The sequence below is a fragment of the Petromyzon marinus genome, chromosome 73 (assembly GCF_048934315.1).
Source record: "Petromyzon marinus isolate PM22_M1 ecotype Great Lakes invasive population chromosome 73, UKy_Petmar_22M1.pri1.0, whole genome shotgun sequence".
Taxonomy (NCBI): domain Eukaryota; kingdom Metazoa; phylum Chordata; class Hyperoartia; order Petromyzontiformes; family Petromyzontidae; genus Petromyzon; species Petromyzon marinus.
The window spans coordinates 3,137,481-3,157,277 of NC_133739.1; the positions used below are offsets into that span (position 1 = coordinate 3,137,481).

At 51.7% G+C, this 19,797-nt stretch overlaps 1 protein-coding gene across 2 annotated transcripts in view; it reads left to right on the forward strand.

Moving 5' to 3' along the window:
• Window positions 1-493: 493 nt before the first annotated feature.
• LOC116937985 (iron-sulfur clusters transporter ABCB7, mitochondrial) overlaps window positions 494-19,797 on the forward strand; it is an 83,382-nt gene continuing 64,078 nt past the window's right edge. The window contains exons 1-5 of one of the 2 annotated variants that reach the window (XM_076055846.1): window positions 494-744; window positions 12,822-12,881; window positions 16,860-16,943; window positions 17,425-17,544; window positions 19,771-19,797. The exon at window positions 19,771-19,797 is cut by the window's right edge and continues 82 nt beyond it. In XM_076055846.1, coding sequence (XP_075911961.1) covers window positions 592-744; window positions 12,822-12,881; window positions 16,860-16,943; window positions 17,425-17,544; window positions 19,771-19,797 — 444 coding nt within the window. In that variant the 5' untranslated portion in view covers window positions 494-591. The remainder of the gene's footprint in view (window positions 745-12,821; window positions 12,882-16,859; window positions 16,944-17,424; window positions 17,545-19,770) is intronic. The other variant, XM_076055849.1, reaches the window with a different exon arrangement.

A 19,797-nucleotide genomic window follows, 5' to 3' on the forward strand; every position in this document is an offset into this window, starting at 1 on the left:
GACATTACAGTTACTCAACCTACTTAATATTCATTAGTTAACACCACCCCCGCCCGCGCACCAACCGATCCGATTGGTCGGCAACATCCCGCCCACCGCCGAGCTCATTAAATATTCATGAGCGCGCGCGCGAGATCCTTGCACTCCCATTGGCCGAGCTCCCTCATGAAAATGAATCAGGGCGCGCGTCCCGACGCTCTCGCGAGACTCACGCGAGACTCGCGCGCGCGTTACATTCACAGACCTTACGCGACCCTCATCAATATTCATGAGCGCGCGCGCGAGATACTTGCACTCCCATTGGCCGAGCTCGCTCATGAATATGAATCAGGGCGCGCGTCCCGACGCCCTCGCGAGACTCGCTCGCGCGCGCGTGCTCCATTCACGGAACTTACGCGACCCTCATCAATATTCATGAGCGCGCGCGCGAGATCCTTGCACTCCCGTTGGCTTCTTCCCGCCAAGACGCGCGCGCGCGCCGCCCCGCCCCTCCCCGCCTCGCCCCGCCCCCTTCGCCGAACGCGTAGCTCATGAATATTAAACAGCGGCTCTCTCTCCACCCCCTTCCGGCCCCGGTGAAAGGCCGTGGTGATGGCTGCCGCCGTTATTGCTTGGCGCTCCTGGCCGACGCCGCTGCTGCTGCTACAGCCGCCGCCGCCGCTGCTGCTGCTGAGGCGACGGCTGCAGGGAGAACGACGCCTACCCAGGCGCCTCCACCATGCGGCACTCTACATCGCCACGGACGTGAGTCGCCATCATTATTATTATTACCACCACAATCATCGCCTTCATCACCTTCCCCCTCGGCACCATCGCCATCGCCGTTACCGTCGCCGCCGCCGCCATCATCATCACCGTCATCATGAACTTCCCCTCGGCATTACCATCATCATCATCATCGCCGCCATCATCACCATCAACTCATCACCATCACCACCGCCATCATCACCATCATCACCGCCATCACCATAAACTTTCCCTCAGCATCACCATCACCACCATCACCATCATCAACTTTCCCTCAGCATCACCATCATCACCATCATCAACTTTCCCTCAGCATCACCATCATCACCGTCATCATCACCATCATCAACTTCCCCTCATCATCACCATCATCAACTTTCCCTCAGCATCACCATCACCATCATCACCGTCATCATCACCATCATCAACTTTCCCTCAGCATCACCATCATCATCACCGTCATCATCACCATCATCAACTTTCCCTCAGCATCACCATCACCATCATCAACTTTCCCTCAGCATCACCATCATCATCACCATCATCACCATCATCAACTTTCCCTCAGCATCACCATCATCATCATCACCATCATCACCATTATCAACTTTCCCTCAGCGTCACCATCACCACCATCATCATCACCGTCATCATCACCATCATCAACTTTCCCTCAGCATCACCATCACCACCATCATCATCACCATCATCAACTTTCCCTCAGCATCACCATCATCATCACCGTCATCATCACCATCATCAACTTTCCCTCAGCATCACCATCACCACCATCATCATCACCGCCATCATCACCATCATCAACTTTCCCTCAGCGTCACCACCATCATCATCACCATCATCAACTTTCCCTCAGCATCACCATCATCAACTTTCCCTCAGCATCACCATCACCACCATCATCATCACCGTCATCACCATCATCAACTTTCCCTCAGCATCACCATCATCATCACCATCATCACCATCATCAACTTTCCCTCAGCATCATCATCATCACCATCATCACCATTATCAACTTTCCCTCAGCGTCACCATCACCACCATCATCATCACCGTCATCATCACCATCATCAACTTTCCCTCAGCATCACCATCACCACCATCATCATCACCATCATCAACTTTCCCTCAGCATCACCATCACCACCATCATCATCACCGTCATCACCATCATCAACTTTCCCTCAGCATCACCATCATCATCACCATCATCACCATCATCAACTTTCCCTCAGCATCATCATCATCACCATCATCACCATTATCAACTTTCCCTCAGCGTCACCATCACCACCATCATCATCACCGTCATCATCACCATCATCAACTTTCCCTCAGCATCACCATCACCACCATCATCATCACCATCATCAACTTTCCCTCAGCATCACCATCATCACCATCATCATCACCGTCATCATCACCATCATCAACTTTCCCTCAGCATCACCATCACCACCATCATCATCACCGCCATCATCACCATCATCAACTTTCCCTCAGCGTCACCATCACCACCATCATCATCACCATCATCAACTTTCCCTCAGCGTCACCATCACCGTCATCACCACCATCATCATCACCATCATCAACTTTCCCTCAGCATCACCATCACCACCATCATCATCACCATCATCAACTTTCCCTCAGCATCACCATCACCACCATCACCATCATCAACTTTCCCTCAGCATCACCATCACCACCATCATCACTACCATCATCACCATCATCACCACCATCATCATCACCATCATCATCACCATCATCAACTTTCCCTCAGCATCACCATCACCACCATCATCATCACCATCATCAACTTTCCCTCAGCATCACCATCATCATCACCGTCATCATCACCATCATCAACTTTCCCTCAGCATCACCATCACCACCATCATCATCACCGCCATCATCACCATCATCAACTTTCCCTCAGCGTCACCATCACCGTCATCACCACCGTCACCATCACCGTCATCACCACCATCATCATCACCATCATCAACTTTCCCTCAGCATCGCCATCACCACCACCACCACCACACACACCCCCACCCACACACCCCCACCCCACACACCCCCACCCCACACGCCCCCCCACCCCCACACACCCCCACCCCACACACCCCCCCACACACCCCCACCCCACACACCCCCACCCCACACACCCCCACCCACACACCCCCACCCACACACCCCACACACCCCCACCTCCACCCACCCCCATCGGAAGGGGGAGGAGCTGAGGTGACGACACTGTACACACTGCGCGCACTGTACACGCGGCATGTACGCGCACTGTACGTACAGTGTATACACGGCATGTATACACTGTACGTACAGTGTATACATGCCGTGTATACACTGTCTGTGATGTATAAACTGCACAGTGTACGTATACTACGCACACACTGAGTGTATACACTCGGTGTACACACTGTATACTGAGTGTATACAGTGTGTATACTGATTGTATACAGTGTTTATACTGTGTACTGAATGTATACAGTGTGTATACTGTATACCGAGTGTATACAGTGTGTATACTGTGTACTGGGTGTATACGGTGTGTATACTGTATACTGATTGTGCACAGTGTGTATACTGTACACTGAGTGTATACAGTGTGCATACTGTGTACCGAGTGTGTACAGTGCGCATATTGCGTGCCGTGTGTGGACAGTGCGTATACTGTATACCGGGTGTATACAGTGTGCACACTGTATACTGAGGGTGTACAGTGAGTGTACTGTTTACTGAGTGTGTACGGTGTGTGTGCTGTATACCGAGTGTATACAGTGTGTGTACTGTATACTGAGTGTGTATACTGAGTGTATACAGTGTGTATACTGGGTGTATACAGTGTGTATACTGTGTACTGAGTGTATACAGTGTGTATACTGTGTACCGAGTGTATACAGTGTGTATACTGTGTACCGAGTGTATACAGTGTGTATACTGTATACCGAGTGTGTACAGTGCGTATACTGTATACCGAGTGTGCAGTGTCTATACTGCATACTGAGTGTGTACAGTGTGTATACTGAGTGCACAGTGTGTATACTGTATACTGGGTGTATACAGTGTGTATATTGGGTGTATACAGTGTGTATGCTGTATACTGAGCGTATACAGTGTATACTGTATACTGAGTGTACACAGTGTGTATACTGTATACTGAGTGTATATACAGCGCGTATGTGCACTGTACACACACTTTGTTATACAGTACACACACTTTGTTATACAGTACTTACAGTGTGTACGCGATGTCTATACACTGATACTGTGTGCGCGTACAGTATCTACGGCGTGTACATACAGTGTGCATGCAGTACGTATACTGCTTATACAGTGAATGTGCAGTGTACGTACAGTGCACACACATCGCATGTACAGTATATACAATGTCAGTGTGGATTGTGCGAGGAGCTCACAAATCCTTGACAGATCTGGGCAAGGTCCCATCGGTGAGCTCCTCCGGCGGGCAAGGCTGCGATGGCTGGGTCATGTAGCCCGCATGCCCAGCCACCGCATGCCGAAACAGCTTTTGTTCGGCCGGATCGAGGGGGCTAAACGGGCGCGGCACGGGCTAGAGAAGAGATGGAGTGATGTGGTACAGGAGGACGTGGAGCTGAGTGGACTTGCCGATGACCGGCACCAGCGGTGTCAAGATCGGCCTCTGTGGAGGAGGCTCGTGAAGGATGCTACTGGGCAGTTGGAGGCAGTCGCCCTCCAACAACAACGGAGGGCGTAGGAGCGATGCTCACAACAACGAGCGGAGCGCCGGGTGGCTAAAGCACTGCGGGTTGGCACAGTAGGGGGCACAGGTGGTGCATCAGCCAGTCATCTCAGTCAGTCGACCCGTGGCACCTGGGTCTGCCCCGTGACCTCCTGCCAGCGGGCGTTCGACACTTCACGTGGCCTCGGGGTGCACATAGCCTGGCACAAGCGTCGTGGTGACGTCACCACCACTTAGTGGTGAATGGCGGTTGTTGTTGTGTCAGTGTGAGTGTGTGATTCAGTGTGTGTAAGTGTGTGTGTCAGTGTCAGTGTGTGTGTCAGGGTGTGTGTCAGTGTGCAATGGCTGCTTTGGGTACGCGGTCCAGACCTCCCCAGAGACCCTGGCTGACAGAGGAGGTGTTCAGGATGGTTGAGAAAAAGTGACAGGCCCACTGTCATCGGCTACAGAATCTCACGTCAGAGAATGAGGAGGCTTACCGCAGCCTTCGCTCGGAGGTTCGGAGAGCCGTGAGGCGCCTGCAAGGATGGGTGGTGGTCGCGGGTTGCTGAGGAGATAGTCTGCCTCAGTGGCCCGAGATCACAAATCTCTATTTGACTCCATCAAAAAAGTAACCTGCAGCGCCACACCTATTACCATCATTCGGGGAAAAAACGGTGATCCAATCTCCGACCCCCAGGAACAGGTTTGCAGATTTGCTGAGCATTTCTGTGAGGTCCTGGGGGAGGGAAAATCCCGCAGCCAGGAAAACTTCGTGGCACAAAGTGGGGATGATCCTGCTGAGGCTGCAGTGCCTCAAATATTGGAAGAAGTCACCCCCTGTGAGTGGCTGGCTGAGGTGCCATCTGTTGAGGAAGTCTGAGACCAGGAAAGGCAGCGGGCAGAGATGATCTCCCAAGCGAAATGCAGAGGGAGTGTGGCGTTTGTGCACAGACTGCCCTATATGACATCATAACAACAGTCTAGACCACTGGACAGGTTCCGCAGGATTGGAAGGATGCCCTGGTGGTCCCCCTCTTTAAGAAGGGGGACCGCACAGACTGTAACAACTACAGGGGCATCTCACTCAGTGTGCCGGGAAAGGTCCTGGCAAGGATTATTCAACATCGCCTTGCCAGGCACGCTGAGGACAGGCTTACGGAGCCCCAATGCGGTTTCAGCAAAGGGCGGTCCTGCACAGATGCCATATTTTCTGTCCGTCTACTACAGCAGAGGTGTAGGGAATTCCAACAAGACCTACATCTCTGCTTTATTGACCTGGTCAAGGCCTATGATACCATCAGTAGGCCTGGGCTCTGGGTCGTACTTCGTGCTTTTGGAGTCCCTGACCCTCTGCTCACGATCATTAAGGACCTTCATGATGGTGAGCGGGCCCGGGTAAAACTACGTGGCCGGGAGTCAGAGCCATTCCCTGTACACCTTGGGGTGCGACAGGGATGTCCTCTGGCTCCCACATTATATAACATCTATTTTGACCACGTAGTTCGTGAAGCCTTCAATAGTTGTACCGGGGGAATCTCCTTTTGGTACAGATATAATGGGAGGCTGATCGATGCCCGGGTACGGTCAAGGGATGGCTCCCTATTGCTCAACCACATGTATGCCGATGATTTGGTAATAGCTGCTCATTCAGAGGCGGGGTTGGAGACGCTGCTGCTGAGACTGGAGCGTGCCACTAAGAGATGGGGCCTTACCATCAGCCCCACCAAAACTAAGCACCTGCCTGGGTATTTGTACCATCGGACACTCATCTCCCACAACTCCCAATCGGTGATGGGGCAGTTGTGGAGAGGGTGGAGAGTTTCCCATACCTGGGCAGTGTGCTTATGACTGGCTCCAGTTTAACAGCAGAGGTCTCACTCCCAATCAGTCGAGTGGAAATATCTTTTCATTGGTTGCATAACGCTGTGTGGAAGCTACCTGGTCTGTCGCTCCCCACTAAGCTTCAGGTCTTCTCGGCCACGGTCATTCCCTCCCTTCTCTACGCTTGCGAAACGTGGACGCCCCTAATAGAACATCTTCGCCGGTTAGAAACATTTAGGCTGGCCTGCCTACGATCTATCCTGGGTTTAACCAGGCTGGATTGTGTGAGGAGCTCACAAATCCTTGAAAGATCTGTGCACGGTCCCATCGGTGAGCTCCTCCGGCAGGCAAGGCTGCGTTGGCTGGGTCATGTAGCCCGCATGCCCAGCCGCCGCATGCCGAAACAGCTTTTGTTCGGCCGGATCGAGGGGGCTAAACGGGCGCGGCACGGGCTAGAGAAGAGATGGAGTGACGTGGCACAGGAGATCGTGGAGCTGAGTGGACTTGCCGATGACTGGTACCAGCGGTGTCAAGATCGGCCTCTGTGGAGGAGGCTCGTGAAGGACGCTACTGGGCAGTTGGAGGCAGTCGCCCTCCAACAACAACGGAGGGCGGAGGAGCGACGCTCACAACAACGAGCGGAGCGCCGGGTGGCTAAAGCACTGCGGGTTGGCACAGTAGGGGGCACAGGTGGTGCATCAGCCAGTCATCTCAGTCAGTCGACCGTGGCACCTGGGTCTGCCCCGTGACCTGCCAGCGGGCGTTCGACACTTCACGTGGCCTCAGGGTGCACATAGCCTGGCACAAGCGTCGTGGTGACATCACCGCCACTTAGTGGCGAATGGCGGTTGTTGTTGTGTCAGTGTGAGTGTGTGAGTCAGTGTGAGTCAGTGTGTGAGTCAGTGTGAGTCAGTGTGTGAGTCAGTGTGTGAGTCAGTGTGTGTGTCAGTGTGAGTGTGTGTCAGTGTGAGTGTGTCAGTGTGAGTGTGTGTCAGTGTGTGTGCGTGTCTGTCAGTGTGTGTGTCAGTGTGCAATGGCTGCTTTGGGTACGCGGTCCAGACCTCCCCAGAGACCCTGGCTGACAGAGGAGGTGTTCAGGATGGTTGAGAAAAAGCGACAGGCCCACTGTCATCGGCTACAGAATCCCACGTCAGAGAATGAGAGCTTACCGCAGCCTCTGCTCGGAGGTTCGGAGAGCCGTGAGGCGCTGCAAGGATGGGTGGTGGTCGCGGGTTGCTGAGGAGATGGAGTCTGCCTCAGTGGCCCGAAATCACAAATCTCTATTTGACTCCATCAAAAAAGTAACCTGCAGCACCACACCTATTACCATCATTCGGGGAAAAAACGGTGATCCAATCTCCGACCCCCAGGAACAGGTTTGCAGATTTGCTGAGCATTTCTGTGAGGTCCTGGGGGAGGGAAAATCCCGCAGCCAGGAAAACTTTGTGGCACAAAGTGGGGATGACCCTGCTGAGGCTGCAGTGCCTCAAATATTGGAAGAAGTCACCCCCTGTGAGTGGCTGGCTGAGGTGCCATCTGTTGAGGAAGTACTGAGGGCGATTCGGAGTCTGAGACCAGGAAAGGCACTGGGTAGAGATGATCTCTACCCAGTCTGGACCACTGGACAGGTTCCGCAGGATTGGAAGGATGCCCTGGTGGTCCCCCTCTTTAAGAAGGGGGACCGCACAGACTGTAACAACTACAGGGGCATCTCACTCCTCAGTGTGCCGGGAAAGGTCCTGGCAATGATTATTCAACATCGCCTTGCCAGGCACGCCGAGGAGAAGCTTGCGGAGCCCCAATGCAGTTTCAGCAAAGGGCGGTCCTGCACAGATGCCATATTTTCTGTCCGTCTACTACAGCAGTGGTGTAGGGAATTCCAACAAGACCTACATCTCTGCTTTATTGGCCTGGTCAAGGCCTATGATACCATCAGTAGGCCTGGGCTCTGGGTCGTTCTTCGTGCTTTCGGAGTCCCTGACCCTCTGCTCACGATCATTAAGGACCTTCATGATGGTGAACGGGCCCGGGTAAAACTACGTGGCCGGGAGTCAGAGCCATTCCCTGTACACCTTGGGGTGCGACAGGGATGTCCTCTGGCTCCCACATTATATAACATCTATTTTGACCACGTAGTTCGTGAAGCCTTCAATAGTTGTACCGGGGGAATCTCCATTTGGTACAGATATAATGGGAGGCTGATCGATGCCCGGGTACGGTCAAGGGATGGCTCCCTATTGCTCAACCACGTTATGTATGCTGATGATTTGGTAATAGCTGCTCAGTCAGAGGAGGAGTTGGAGACGCTGCTGCTGAGACTGGAGCGTGCCACTAAGAGGTGGGGCCTTACCATCAGCCCCACCAAAACTAAGCACCTGCCTGGGTATTTTGTACCATCGGACACTCCACCCCCACAACTCCCAATCGGTGATGGGGCAGTTGTGGAGAGAGTGGAGAGTTTCCCATACCTGGGCAGTGTGCTTATGACTGGCTCCAGTTTAACAGCAGAGGTCTCAATCCGAATCAGTCGAGCGGCAATATCTTTTCATCGGTTGCGTAACGCTGTGTGAAAGCTACCTGGTCTGTCGCTCCGCACTATGAGACCTCCTTTACTGGCAAAGGAGGTCTCATAATGATGCCTTGAATAAAGGTGTCAGTTTTTGCGTGCCAGTTTAAAAGGGTAAAACCTATTCATATATCTTGTTACTGGCAAAGGAGGTCTCATAATGATGCCTTGAATAAAGGTGTCAGTTTTTGTGTGCCAGTTTAAAAGGGTAAAACCTATTACGATATCTTGTTACTGGCAAAGGAGATCTCATAATGATGCCTTGAATAAAGGTGTCAGTTTTTGTGTGCCAGTTTAAAAGGGTAAAAACCTATTCCTATATCTTGTTACTGGCAAAGGAGATCTCATAATGATGCCTTGAATAAAGGTGTCAGTTTTTGCGTGCCAGTTTAAAAGGGTAAAAACCTATTACTAAATCTTGTTACTGGCAAAGGAGATCTCATAATGATGCCTTGAATAAAGGTGTCAGTTTTTGTGTGCCAGTTTAAAAGGGTAAAAACCTATTACTAAATCTTGTTACTGGCAAAGGAGATCTCATAATGATGCCTTGAATAAAGGTGTCAGTTTTTGTGTGCCGGTTTAAAAGGGTAAAAACCTATTACTATATATCTTGTTACTGGCAAAGGAGATCTCATAATGATGCCTTGAATAAAGGTGTCAGTTTTTGTGTGCCAGTTTAAAAGGGTAAAAACCTATTACTAAATCTTGTTACTGGCAAAGGAGATCTCATAATGATGCCTTGAATAAAGGTGTCAGTTTTTGTGTGCCAGTTTAAAAGGGTAAAAACCTATTACTAAATCTTGTTACTGGCAAAGGAGGTCTCATAATGATGCCTTGAATAAAGGTGTCAGTTTTTGTTTGCCAGTTTGAAAGGGTAAAAACCTATTTCCTATATCTTGTTACTGGCAAAGGAGATCTCATAATGATGCCTTGAATAAAGGTGTCAGTTTTTGTGTGCCAGTTTAAAAGGGTAAAACCTATTACGATATCTTGTTTCTGGCAAAGGAGGTCTCATAATATAGTGCTGTGATGTTTCGCCGGTAAATTACGTCCCCAGCACCATCGGGGCAATTCGCCCGAATGGTTAAAAGCCACCCCCCTCCACTGGCTCCCGTTCTTAAATAGAGCCGCGTGGTCCCGCGAGAATTTAACCGTCTTCACTTGAAGCTTTCGTGACTGCAGCAATCCCATACCCTTGGGTTATTTCGGCAGTTTTCGCCTGTTGCTGCTGCTGCTGCTGCTGTCTCGCCAGGTGACGGATTTGCCGGAATAGCCAAAAAAGAACCTAGCGAGGTAGTTAACGTCTCGCTAAATATACAGCAGCAGGCATCGTCAGGGTCTGGATCGAACCCGCGACCTCCTGTACACCAGGCGAGGTAGTTAACATCTCGGCAAATATACAGTAGCAGGCATCGGCAGGGTCTGGATCGAACCCACGACCTCCTGTGTACCGGGCGATATAGTTAACATCTCAGCATTGAACCCGCGACCTTCTGTGTACCTGGCGAGGTAGTTAACATCTCAGCATTGAACCCCGCAACCTCCTGTATACCGGGCGAGGTAGTTAACATCTCAGCATTGAACCCGCGACCTCCTGTATGCCTGGCGAGGTAGTTAACGTCTCACCAAATATACAGCAGCAGGCATCGTCAGGGTCTGGATCGAACCCACGACCTCCTGTATACCTGGCGAGGTAGTTAACATCTCAGCATTGAACCCGCGACCTCCTGTATACCTGGCAAGGTAGTTAACATCTCAGCATTGAACCCGCGACCTCCTGTGTACCTGGCGAGGTAGTTAACATCTCAGCATTGAACCCCGCGACCTCCTGTGTACCTGGCGAGGTAGTTAACATCTCGGCATTGAACCCGCGACCTCCTGTATACCTGGCGAGGTAGTTAACGTCTCACCAAATATACAGCAGCAGGCATCGTCAGGGTCTGGATCGAACACACGACCTGGACCCTAACATAAAAGTGGCTAGGAGATGTTGACTACCTCGCCTGGTACGCAGGAGGTCGTGGGTTCGATCCCGGACCCTAACATCACTGTGGCTAGGAGATGTTGACTACCTCGCCTGGTACGCAGGAGTTCGTGGGTTCGATCCCGGACCCAAACATCACGGTGGCTAGGGAGATGTTAACTACCTCGCCTGGTACGCAGGAGGTCGTGGGTTCGATCCCGGACCCTAACATCACGGTGGCTAGGAGATGTTAACTACCTCGCCTGGTACGCAGGAGGTAGTGGGTTCGATCCCGGACCCTAACATCACGGTGGCTAGGAGATGTTGACTACCTCGCCTGGTACACAGGAGGTCGTGGGTTCGATCCTGGACCCTAACATCACGGTGGCTAGGAGATGTTGACTACCTCGCCTGGTACGCAGGAGGTCGTGGGTTCGATCCCGGACCCTAACAGCACGGTGGCTAGGAGATGTTGACTACCTCGCCTGGTACGCAGGAGGTCGTGGGTTCGATCCCGGACCCTAACATCACGGTGGCTAGGAGATGTTGACTACCTCGCCTGGTACACAGGAGGTCGTGGGTTCGATGCCAACCCTAACATCACGGTGGCTAGGAGATGTTGACTACCTCGCCTGGTACGCAGGAGGTCGTGGGTTCGATCCCGGACCCTAACATCACGGTGGCTAGGAGATGTTGACTACCTCGCCTGGTACACAGGAGGTCGTGGGTTCGATCCCGCACCCTAACATCACGGTGGCTAGGGAGATGTTGACTACCTCGCCTGGTACGCAGGAGGTCGTGGGTTCGATCCTGGACCCTAACATCACGGTGGCTAGGAGATGTTGACTACCTCGCCTGGTACACAGGAGGTCGTGGGTTCGATCCCGGACCCTAACATCACGGTGGCTAGGAGATGTTGACTACCTCGCCTGGTACGCAGGAGGTCGTGGGTTCGATCCCGGACCCTAACATCACGGTGGCTAGGAGATGTTAACTACCTCGCCTGGTACGCAGGAGGTCGTGGGTTCGATCCCAACCCTAACATCACGGTGGCTAGGAGATGTTAACTACCTCGCCTGGTATGCAGGAGGTCGTGGGTTCGATCCCGGATCCTAACATCACGGTGGCTAGGAGATGTTGACTACCTCGCCTGGTACGCAGGAGGTCGTGGGTTCGATCCCGGACCCTAACATAACAGTGGCTAGGAGATGTTGACTACTTCGCCTGGTACGCAGGAGGTCGTGGGTTCGATCCCAGCCCTAACATCACGGTGGCTAGGGAGATGTTGACTACCTCGCCTGGTACGCAGGAGGTCGTGGGTTCGATCCCAACCCTAACATCACGGTGGCTAGGAGATGTTGACTACCTCGCCTGGTACGCAGGAGATCGTGGGTTCGATCCAAACCCTAACATCACAGTGGCTAGGAGATGTTGACTACCTCGCCTGGTACACAGGAGGTCGTGGGTTCGATCCCGGACCCTAACATCACGGTGGCTAGGAGATGTTAACTACTTCGCCTGGTACGCAGGAGGTCGTGGGTTCGATTCCGGACCCTAATATCACGGTGGCTAGGAGATGTTGACTACCTCGCCTGGTACGCAGGAGGTCGTGGGTTCGATCCCGGACCCTAACATCACGGTGGCTAGGAGATGTTGACTACCTCGCCTGGTATGCAGGAGGTCGTGGGTTCGATCCCGTACCCTAACATCACGGTGGCTAGGGAGATGTTGACTACCTCGCCTGGTACGCAGGAGATCGTGGGTTCGATCCCGGATCCTGACTATGCCTGCTGCTGTATATCTGGAGTCCGCGGCTCTCTCTCTCTCCGTGTATCTCTCTCACCCACCCAGGAATTCACTCGCACACTCACCCACGTGCTGATGTTGCTGCTGCTGATGATGATGGTGATTGTGCTGCTGCTGCTGATGATGATGAAGGTGCTGATGATGATGCTGATGCTGTGACTTCCCAGGCCAGGAGATGGAGATTCTCTCCAATGACAGAAACCCCGCAGCAGAGGAGGCTACTACTGGTGAGACATCAGCACTGAGACCCACAGACTCAGCACGAGACCCACAGACTCAACACTGAGACCCACAGACTCATAGACTCAGCACTGAGACCCATAGACTCAGCACTGCACCATAGACTCAACACTGAGACCCACAGACTCATAGACTCAACACTGAGACCCACAGACTCAGCACTGAGACCCATAGACTCAGCACTGAGACTCATAGACTCAGCACTGCACCATAGACTCAACACTGCACCATAGACTCAACACAGACCCATAGACTCAGCACTGCCCCATAGACTCAGCACTGAGACCCATAGACTCAGCACTGCACCATAGACTCATCACTGAGACCCATAGACTCAACACTGAGACCCACAGACTCAGCACTGAGACCCATAGACTCAGCACTGAGACCCACAGACTCAGCACTGCCCCATAGACTCAGCACTGCACCATAGACTCATCACTGAGACTCACAGACTCAGCACTGAGACCCACAGACTCAGCACTGCCACCCATAGACTCATCACTGCACCATAGACTCAGCACTGAGAGCCACAGACTCAGCACTGCACCATAGACTCAGCACTGCCCCATAGACTCAACACTGCCCCATAGACTCAACACTGCCCCATAGACTCAACACTGCACCATAGACTCAGCACTGCCCCATAGACTCAGCACTGAGACCCACAGACTCAGCACTGAAACCCATAGACTCAGCACTGAGACCCACAGACTCAACACTGAGACCCACAGACTCAACACTGAGACCCACAGACTCAACACTGTCACCCACAGACTCAACACTGAGACCCACAGACTCAGCACTGAGACCCACAGACTCAACACTGTCACCCACAGACTCAACACTGAGACCCACAGACTCAACCCTGAGACCCACAGACTCAACACTGAGACCCACAGACTCAACACTGAGACCCACAGACTCAACACTGAGACCCACAGACTCAGCACTACACCATAGACTCAGCACTGAGAGCCACAGACTCAGCACTGAGACCCACTGACTCACCACACTGAGACCCACAGACTCATAGACTCAGCACTGAGACCCACAGACTCATAGACTCAACACTGAGACCCACAGACTCAGCGCTGAGACCCATAGACTAAACACTGCACCATAGACTCAACACTGCACCATAGACTCAACACTGCACCATAGACTCAACACCGCACCATAGACTCAACACCGCACCATAGACTCAACACTGCCCATAGACTCAACACTGCACCATAGACTCAACACTGCACCATAGACTCAACACTGCCCATAGACTCAACACTGCACCATAGACTCAACACTGCACCATAGACTCAGCACTGCACCATAGACTCAACACTGCACCATAGACTCCACACTGCACCATAGACTCCACACTGCACCATAGACTCAACACTGCACCATAGACTCAACACTGCACCATAGACTCAACACTGCACCATAGACTCAACACTGCACCATAGACTCAACACTGCACCATAGACTCAACACTGCACCATAGACTCAACACTGCACCATAGACTCAACACTGCACCATAGACTCAACACTGCACCATAGACTCAACACTGCCCATAGACTCAACACTGCACCATAGACTAAACACTGCACCATAGACTCAACACTGCACCATAGACTCAACACTGCACCATAGACTCAACACCGCACCATAGACTCAACACCGCACCATAGACTCAACACTGCCCATAGACTCAACACTGCACCATAGACTCAACACTGCACCATAGACTCAACACTGCCCATAGACTCAACACTGCACCATAGACTCAACACTGCACCATAGACTCAGCACTGCACCATAGACTCAACACTACCCATAGACTCAACACTACCCATAGACTCAACACTGCACCATAGACTCAACACTGCACCATAGACTCAACACTGCACCATAGACTCAACACTGCACCATAGACTCAACACTGCACCATAGACTCAACACTGCACCATAGACTCAACACTGCACCATAGACTCAACACTGCACCATAGACTCAACACTGTTAACCATAGACTCAACACTGCACCATAGACTCAACACTGCACCATAGACTCAACACTGCACCATAGACTCAACACTGCACCATAGACTCAGCACTACACCATAGACTCAGCACTGCACCATAGACTCAACACTGCACCATAGACTCAACACTGCACCATAGACTCAACACTGCACCATAGACTCAACACTGCACCATAGACTCAACACTGCACCATAGACTCAGCACTGCCCATAGACTCAACACTACACCATAGACTCAACACTGCACCATAGACTCAACACTGCACCATAGATTCAACACTGAGACCCATAGACTAAACACTGCACCATAGACTCAACACTGCACCATAGACTCAACACTGCACCATAGACTCAACACTGCACCATAGACTCAACACCGCACCATAGACTCAACACTGCACCATAGACTCAACACTGCCCATAGACTCAACACTGCACCATAGACTCAACACTGCACCATAGACTCAACACTGCCCATAGACTCAACACTGCACCATAGACTCAACACTGCACCATAGACTCCACACTGCACCATAGACTCCACACTGCACCATAGACTCCACACTGCACCATAGACTCAACACTGCACCATAGACTCAACACTGCACCATAGACTCAACACTGCACCATAGACTCAACACTGTTAACCATAGACTCAACACTGCACCATAGACTCAACACTGCACCATAGACTCAACACTGCACCATAGACTCAACACTGCACCATAGACTCAGCACTACACCATAGACTCAACACTGCACCATAGACTCAACACTGCACCATAGACTCAACACTGCACCATAGACTCAGCACTGCCCATAGACTCAACACTACACCATAGACTCAACACTGCACCATAGACTCAACACTGCACCATAGATTCAACACTGAGACCCATAGACTAAACACTGCACCATAGACTCAACACTGCACCATAGACTCAACACTGCACCATAGACTCAACACTGCACCATAGACTCAACACCGCACCATAGACTCAACACTGCGCCATAGACTCAACACTGCACCATAGACTCCACACTGCACCATAGACTCCACACTGCACCATAGACTCAACACTGCACCATAGACTCAACACTGCACCATAGACTCAACACTGCACCATAGACTCAACACTGCACCATAGACACAACACTGCTCATAGACTCAACACTGCACCATAGACTCAACACTGCACCACATACTCAACACTGCACCACAGACTCAACACTGCACCATAGACTCAACACTGCACCATAGACTCAACACTGCACCATAGATTCAACACTGAGACCCATAGACTAAACACTGCACCATAGACTCAACACTGCACCATAGACTCAACACTGCACCATAGACTCAACACCGCACCATAGACTCAACACCGCGCCATAGACTCAACACTGCACCATAGACTCAACACTGCACCATAGACTCCACACTGCACCATAGACTCCACACTGCACCATAGACTCAACACTGCACCATAGACTCAACACTGCACCATAGACTCAACACTGCACCATAGACTCAACACTGCACCATAGACTCAACACTGCACCATAGACTCAACACTGCACCATAGACTCAACACTGCACCATAGACTCAACACTGCACCATAGACTCAACACTGCACCATAGACTCAACACTGCACCATAGACTCAACACTGCACCATAGACTCAACACTGCACCATAGACTCAACACTGCACCATAGACTCAACACTGCACCATAGACTCAACACTGCACCATAGACTCAACACTGCACCATAGACTCAACACTACCCATAGACTCAACACTGCACCATAGACTCAACACTGCACCATAGACTCAACACTGCACCATAGACACAACACTACACCATAGACTCAACACTGCACCATCTTCTCGTGCTGTCTCTCCCCCCGTGTCTCAGGCCGTGGCTCCTCTCTGTGCCTCTCCGGCACGTTTCTGCTGGCACGGAAACGCCGGGGGCGGCCTGCACACCAAACCCAAGGAGGTGAACCCCATCAGCAGCATCACCAACAACCACCATTTGCCACCGACCCACTCACTCACTCACTTACCCACTCACTCATTCACCCACCCACTCACTCACTCATTCACCCACTCACTCATTCACCCACTCACTCATTCACCCACCCACTTATCCACTCACTCACCCACTCACTCACTCACCCACCCACTCACTCATTCAGTCACTCACCCACTCACTCACCCACTCATTCACCCACTCACTCACTCACCCACTCACTCACCCACTCACTCACTCACTCATTCAGTCACTCACTCACTCACCCACTCACTCACTCACTCACCCACTCACTCATTCAGTCACTCACCCACTCACTCACCCACTCATTCACCCACTCACCCACTCACTCACTCACCCACCCACTCACCCATTCACCCACTCAACCATCACCTCACCTCCCCCCACCCCCTCGCCCCCCCCACCCTCTCCGTTGTTATCGTTGTAGATGAAGGAAGTGAACACGATGAAGATCACGTCGGCCATCTTGAGTCACGTGTGGCCCAAGGATAGGCCTGACTTGAAGGCCCGGGTCGTGCTTTCAATGGGACTCCTGGCTACAGCAAAGGTGATGGTGGTGGTGGTGGTGATGGTGGTGATGGTGGTGATGGTGATGGTGGTGGTGTTGGTGTTGGTGGTGATGGTGGTGGTGGTGATGGTGATGGTGGTGATGGTGGTGGTGATGGTGGTGGTGATGGTGGTGATGGTGGTGATGGTGGTGGTGTTGGTGTTGGTGGTGGTGGTGATGGTGGTGGTGGTGGTGATGGTGGTGGTGATGGTGGTGGTGATGGTGGTGGTGATGATGGTGGTGGTGATGGTGGTGGTGGTGATGGTGGCGGTGATGGTGGTGGTGGTGGTGGTGATGGTGGCGGTGATGGTGGTGGTGGTGGTGGTGATGGTGGTGGTGGTGATGGTGGTGGTGATGGTGGTGGTGGTGAAGATGGTGGTGGTGGTGATGGTGGTGGTGATGGTGGTGGTGGTGGTGATGGTGGTGGTGGTGGTGATGATGGTGGTGGTGATGGTGGTGATGGTGGTGGTGATGGTGGTGATGGTGGTGGTGATGGTGGTGGTGGTAGTGATGGTGGTGGTGATGGTGGTGATGATGGTGGTGATGGTGGTGATGATGGTAGTGATGGTGGTGGTAGTGATGTTGGTGGTGGTGGTAGTGATGTTGGTGGTGATGGTAGTGGTGATGGTAGTGATGGTGGTGGTGATGGTAGTGATGGTGGTGGTGATGGTGGTGGTGATGGTGGTGATGGTGGTGGTGGTGGTGGTGATGGTGGTGGTGATGGTGGTGATGGTGGTGGTGATGGTGGTGATGGTGGTGGTGATGGTGGTGGTGATGGTGGTGATGGTGGTGGTGATGGTAGTGATGATGGTGGTGATGGTAGTGATGGTGGTGGTGGTGGTAGTGATGTTGGTGGTGATGGTAGTGATGATGGTGGTGATGGTAGTGATGTTGGTGGTGATGGTAGTGATGATGGTGGTGATGGTGGTGGTGATGGTAGTGATGGTGTTGGTGATGGTGGTGGTGATGGTAGTGATGGTGGTGGTGATGGTAGTGATGATGGTGGTGATGGTAGTGATGATGGTGGTGATGGTAGTGATGATGGTGGTGGTGATGGTAGTGATGGTGGTGGTGATGGTAGTGGTGATGGTGGTGATGGTAGTGATGGTGGTGGTGATGGTAGTGATGATGGTGGTGATGGTAGTGATGATGGGGTGATGGTAGTGATGGTAGTGATGGTGATGGTAGTGGTGGTGGTGATGGTAGTGAGGATGGTGGTGATGGTAGTGATGATGGTGGTGATGGTAGTGATGGTGATGGTAGTGATGGTAGTGATGGTGATGGTAGTGATGGTAGTGATGATGGTGGTGATGGTAGTGATGTTGGTGGTGATGGTAGTGATGATGGTAGTGATGTTAGTGATGTTGGTGGTGATGGTAGTGATGTTGGTGGTGAGGTGGTGGTGATGGTGGTGATGGTAGTGATGTTGGTGGTGATGGTGGTGGTGATGGTGGTGGATGGTGGTGGTGGTGATGGTGGTGATGGTAGTGATGATGGTGGTGATGGTGGTGGTGGTAGTGATGATGGTGGTGATGGTGGTGATGGTAGTGATGTTAATGATGTTGGTAAGTGATGATGGTGGTGGATGGTAGTGATGTTGGTGGTGATGGTAGTGATGTTAATGATGATGGGTAGTGATGTGGTGGTGCTGGTAGTGATGTTAATGATGATGGTAGTGAGTTATGATGATGTAGTAATGGTGTTGATGTTAATGATGAGATGGTGGTGATTTAATTTGTTGTTGATCGATGTGGTGATGGTGTGATGTATGGTGATGGTGGTGATGTTAATGATCGATGGTAGTATGTTAATGATGATTGGTAGTAATGGTGTTGATTTAATGAATATTTTATTACATTATCATTATGGTGATGGTGGTGATGGTGGTGATGTTAATGTGATTGTATTATGATGATGGTGGTGGTGATGTTAGCTGTTGAGTGTACAGGTATCATTCTCTTCAAGTCGGCTGTAGACACTCTGTACTGGTGATGATGGTGATGGTGGTGATGGTGGTGATGGTGATGATGTTAATGGTGGTGGTGATGGTGGTGATGTTAGCTGTTGAGTGTACAGGTTCCATTCCTCTTCAAGTCGGCTGTAGACACTCTGTACTGGTGATGATGGTGATGATGGTGATGGTGGTGATGGTGGTGATGGTGATGGTGATGATGTTAATGGTGATGGTGATGATGTTAATGGTGGTGGTGATGGTGGTGATGTTAGCTGTTGAGTGTACAGGTTCCATTCCTC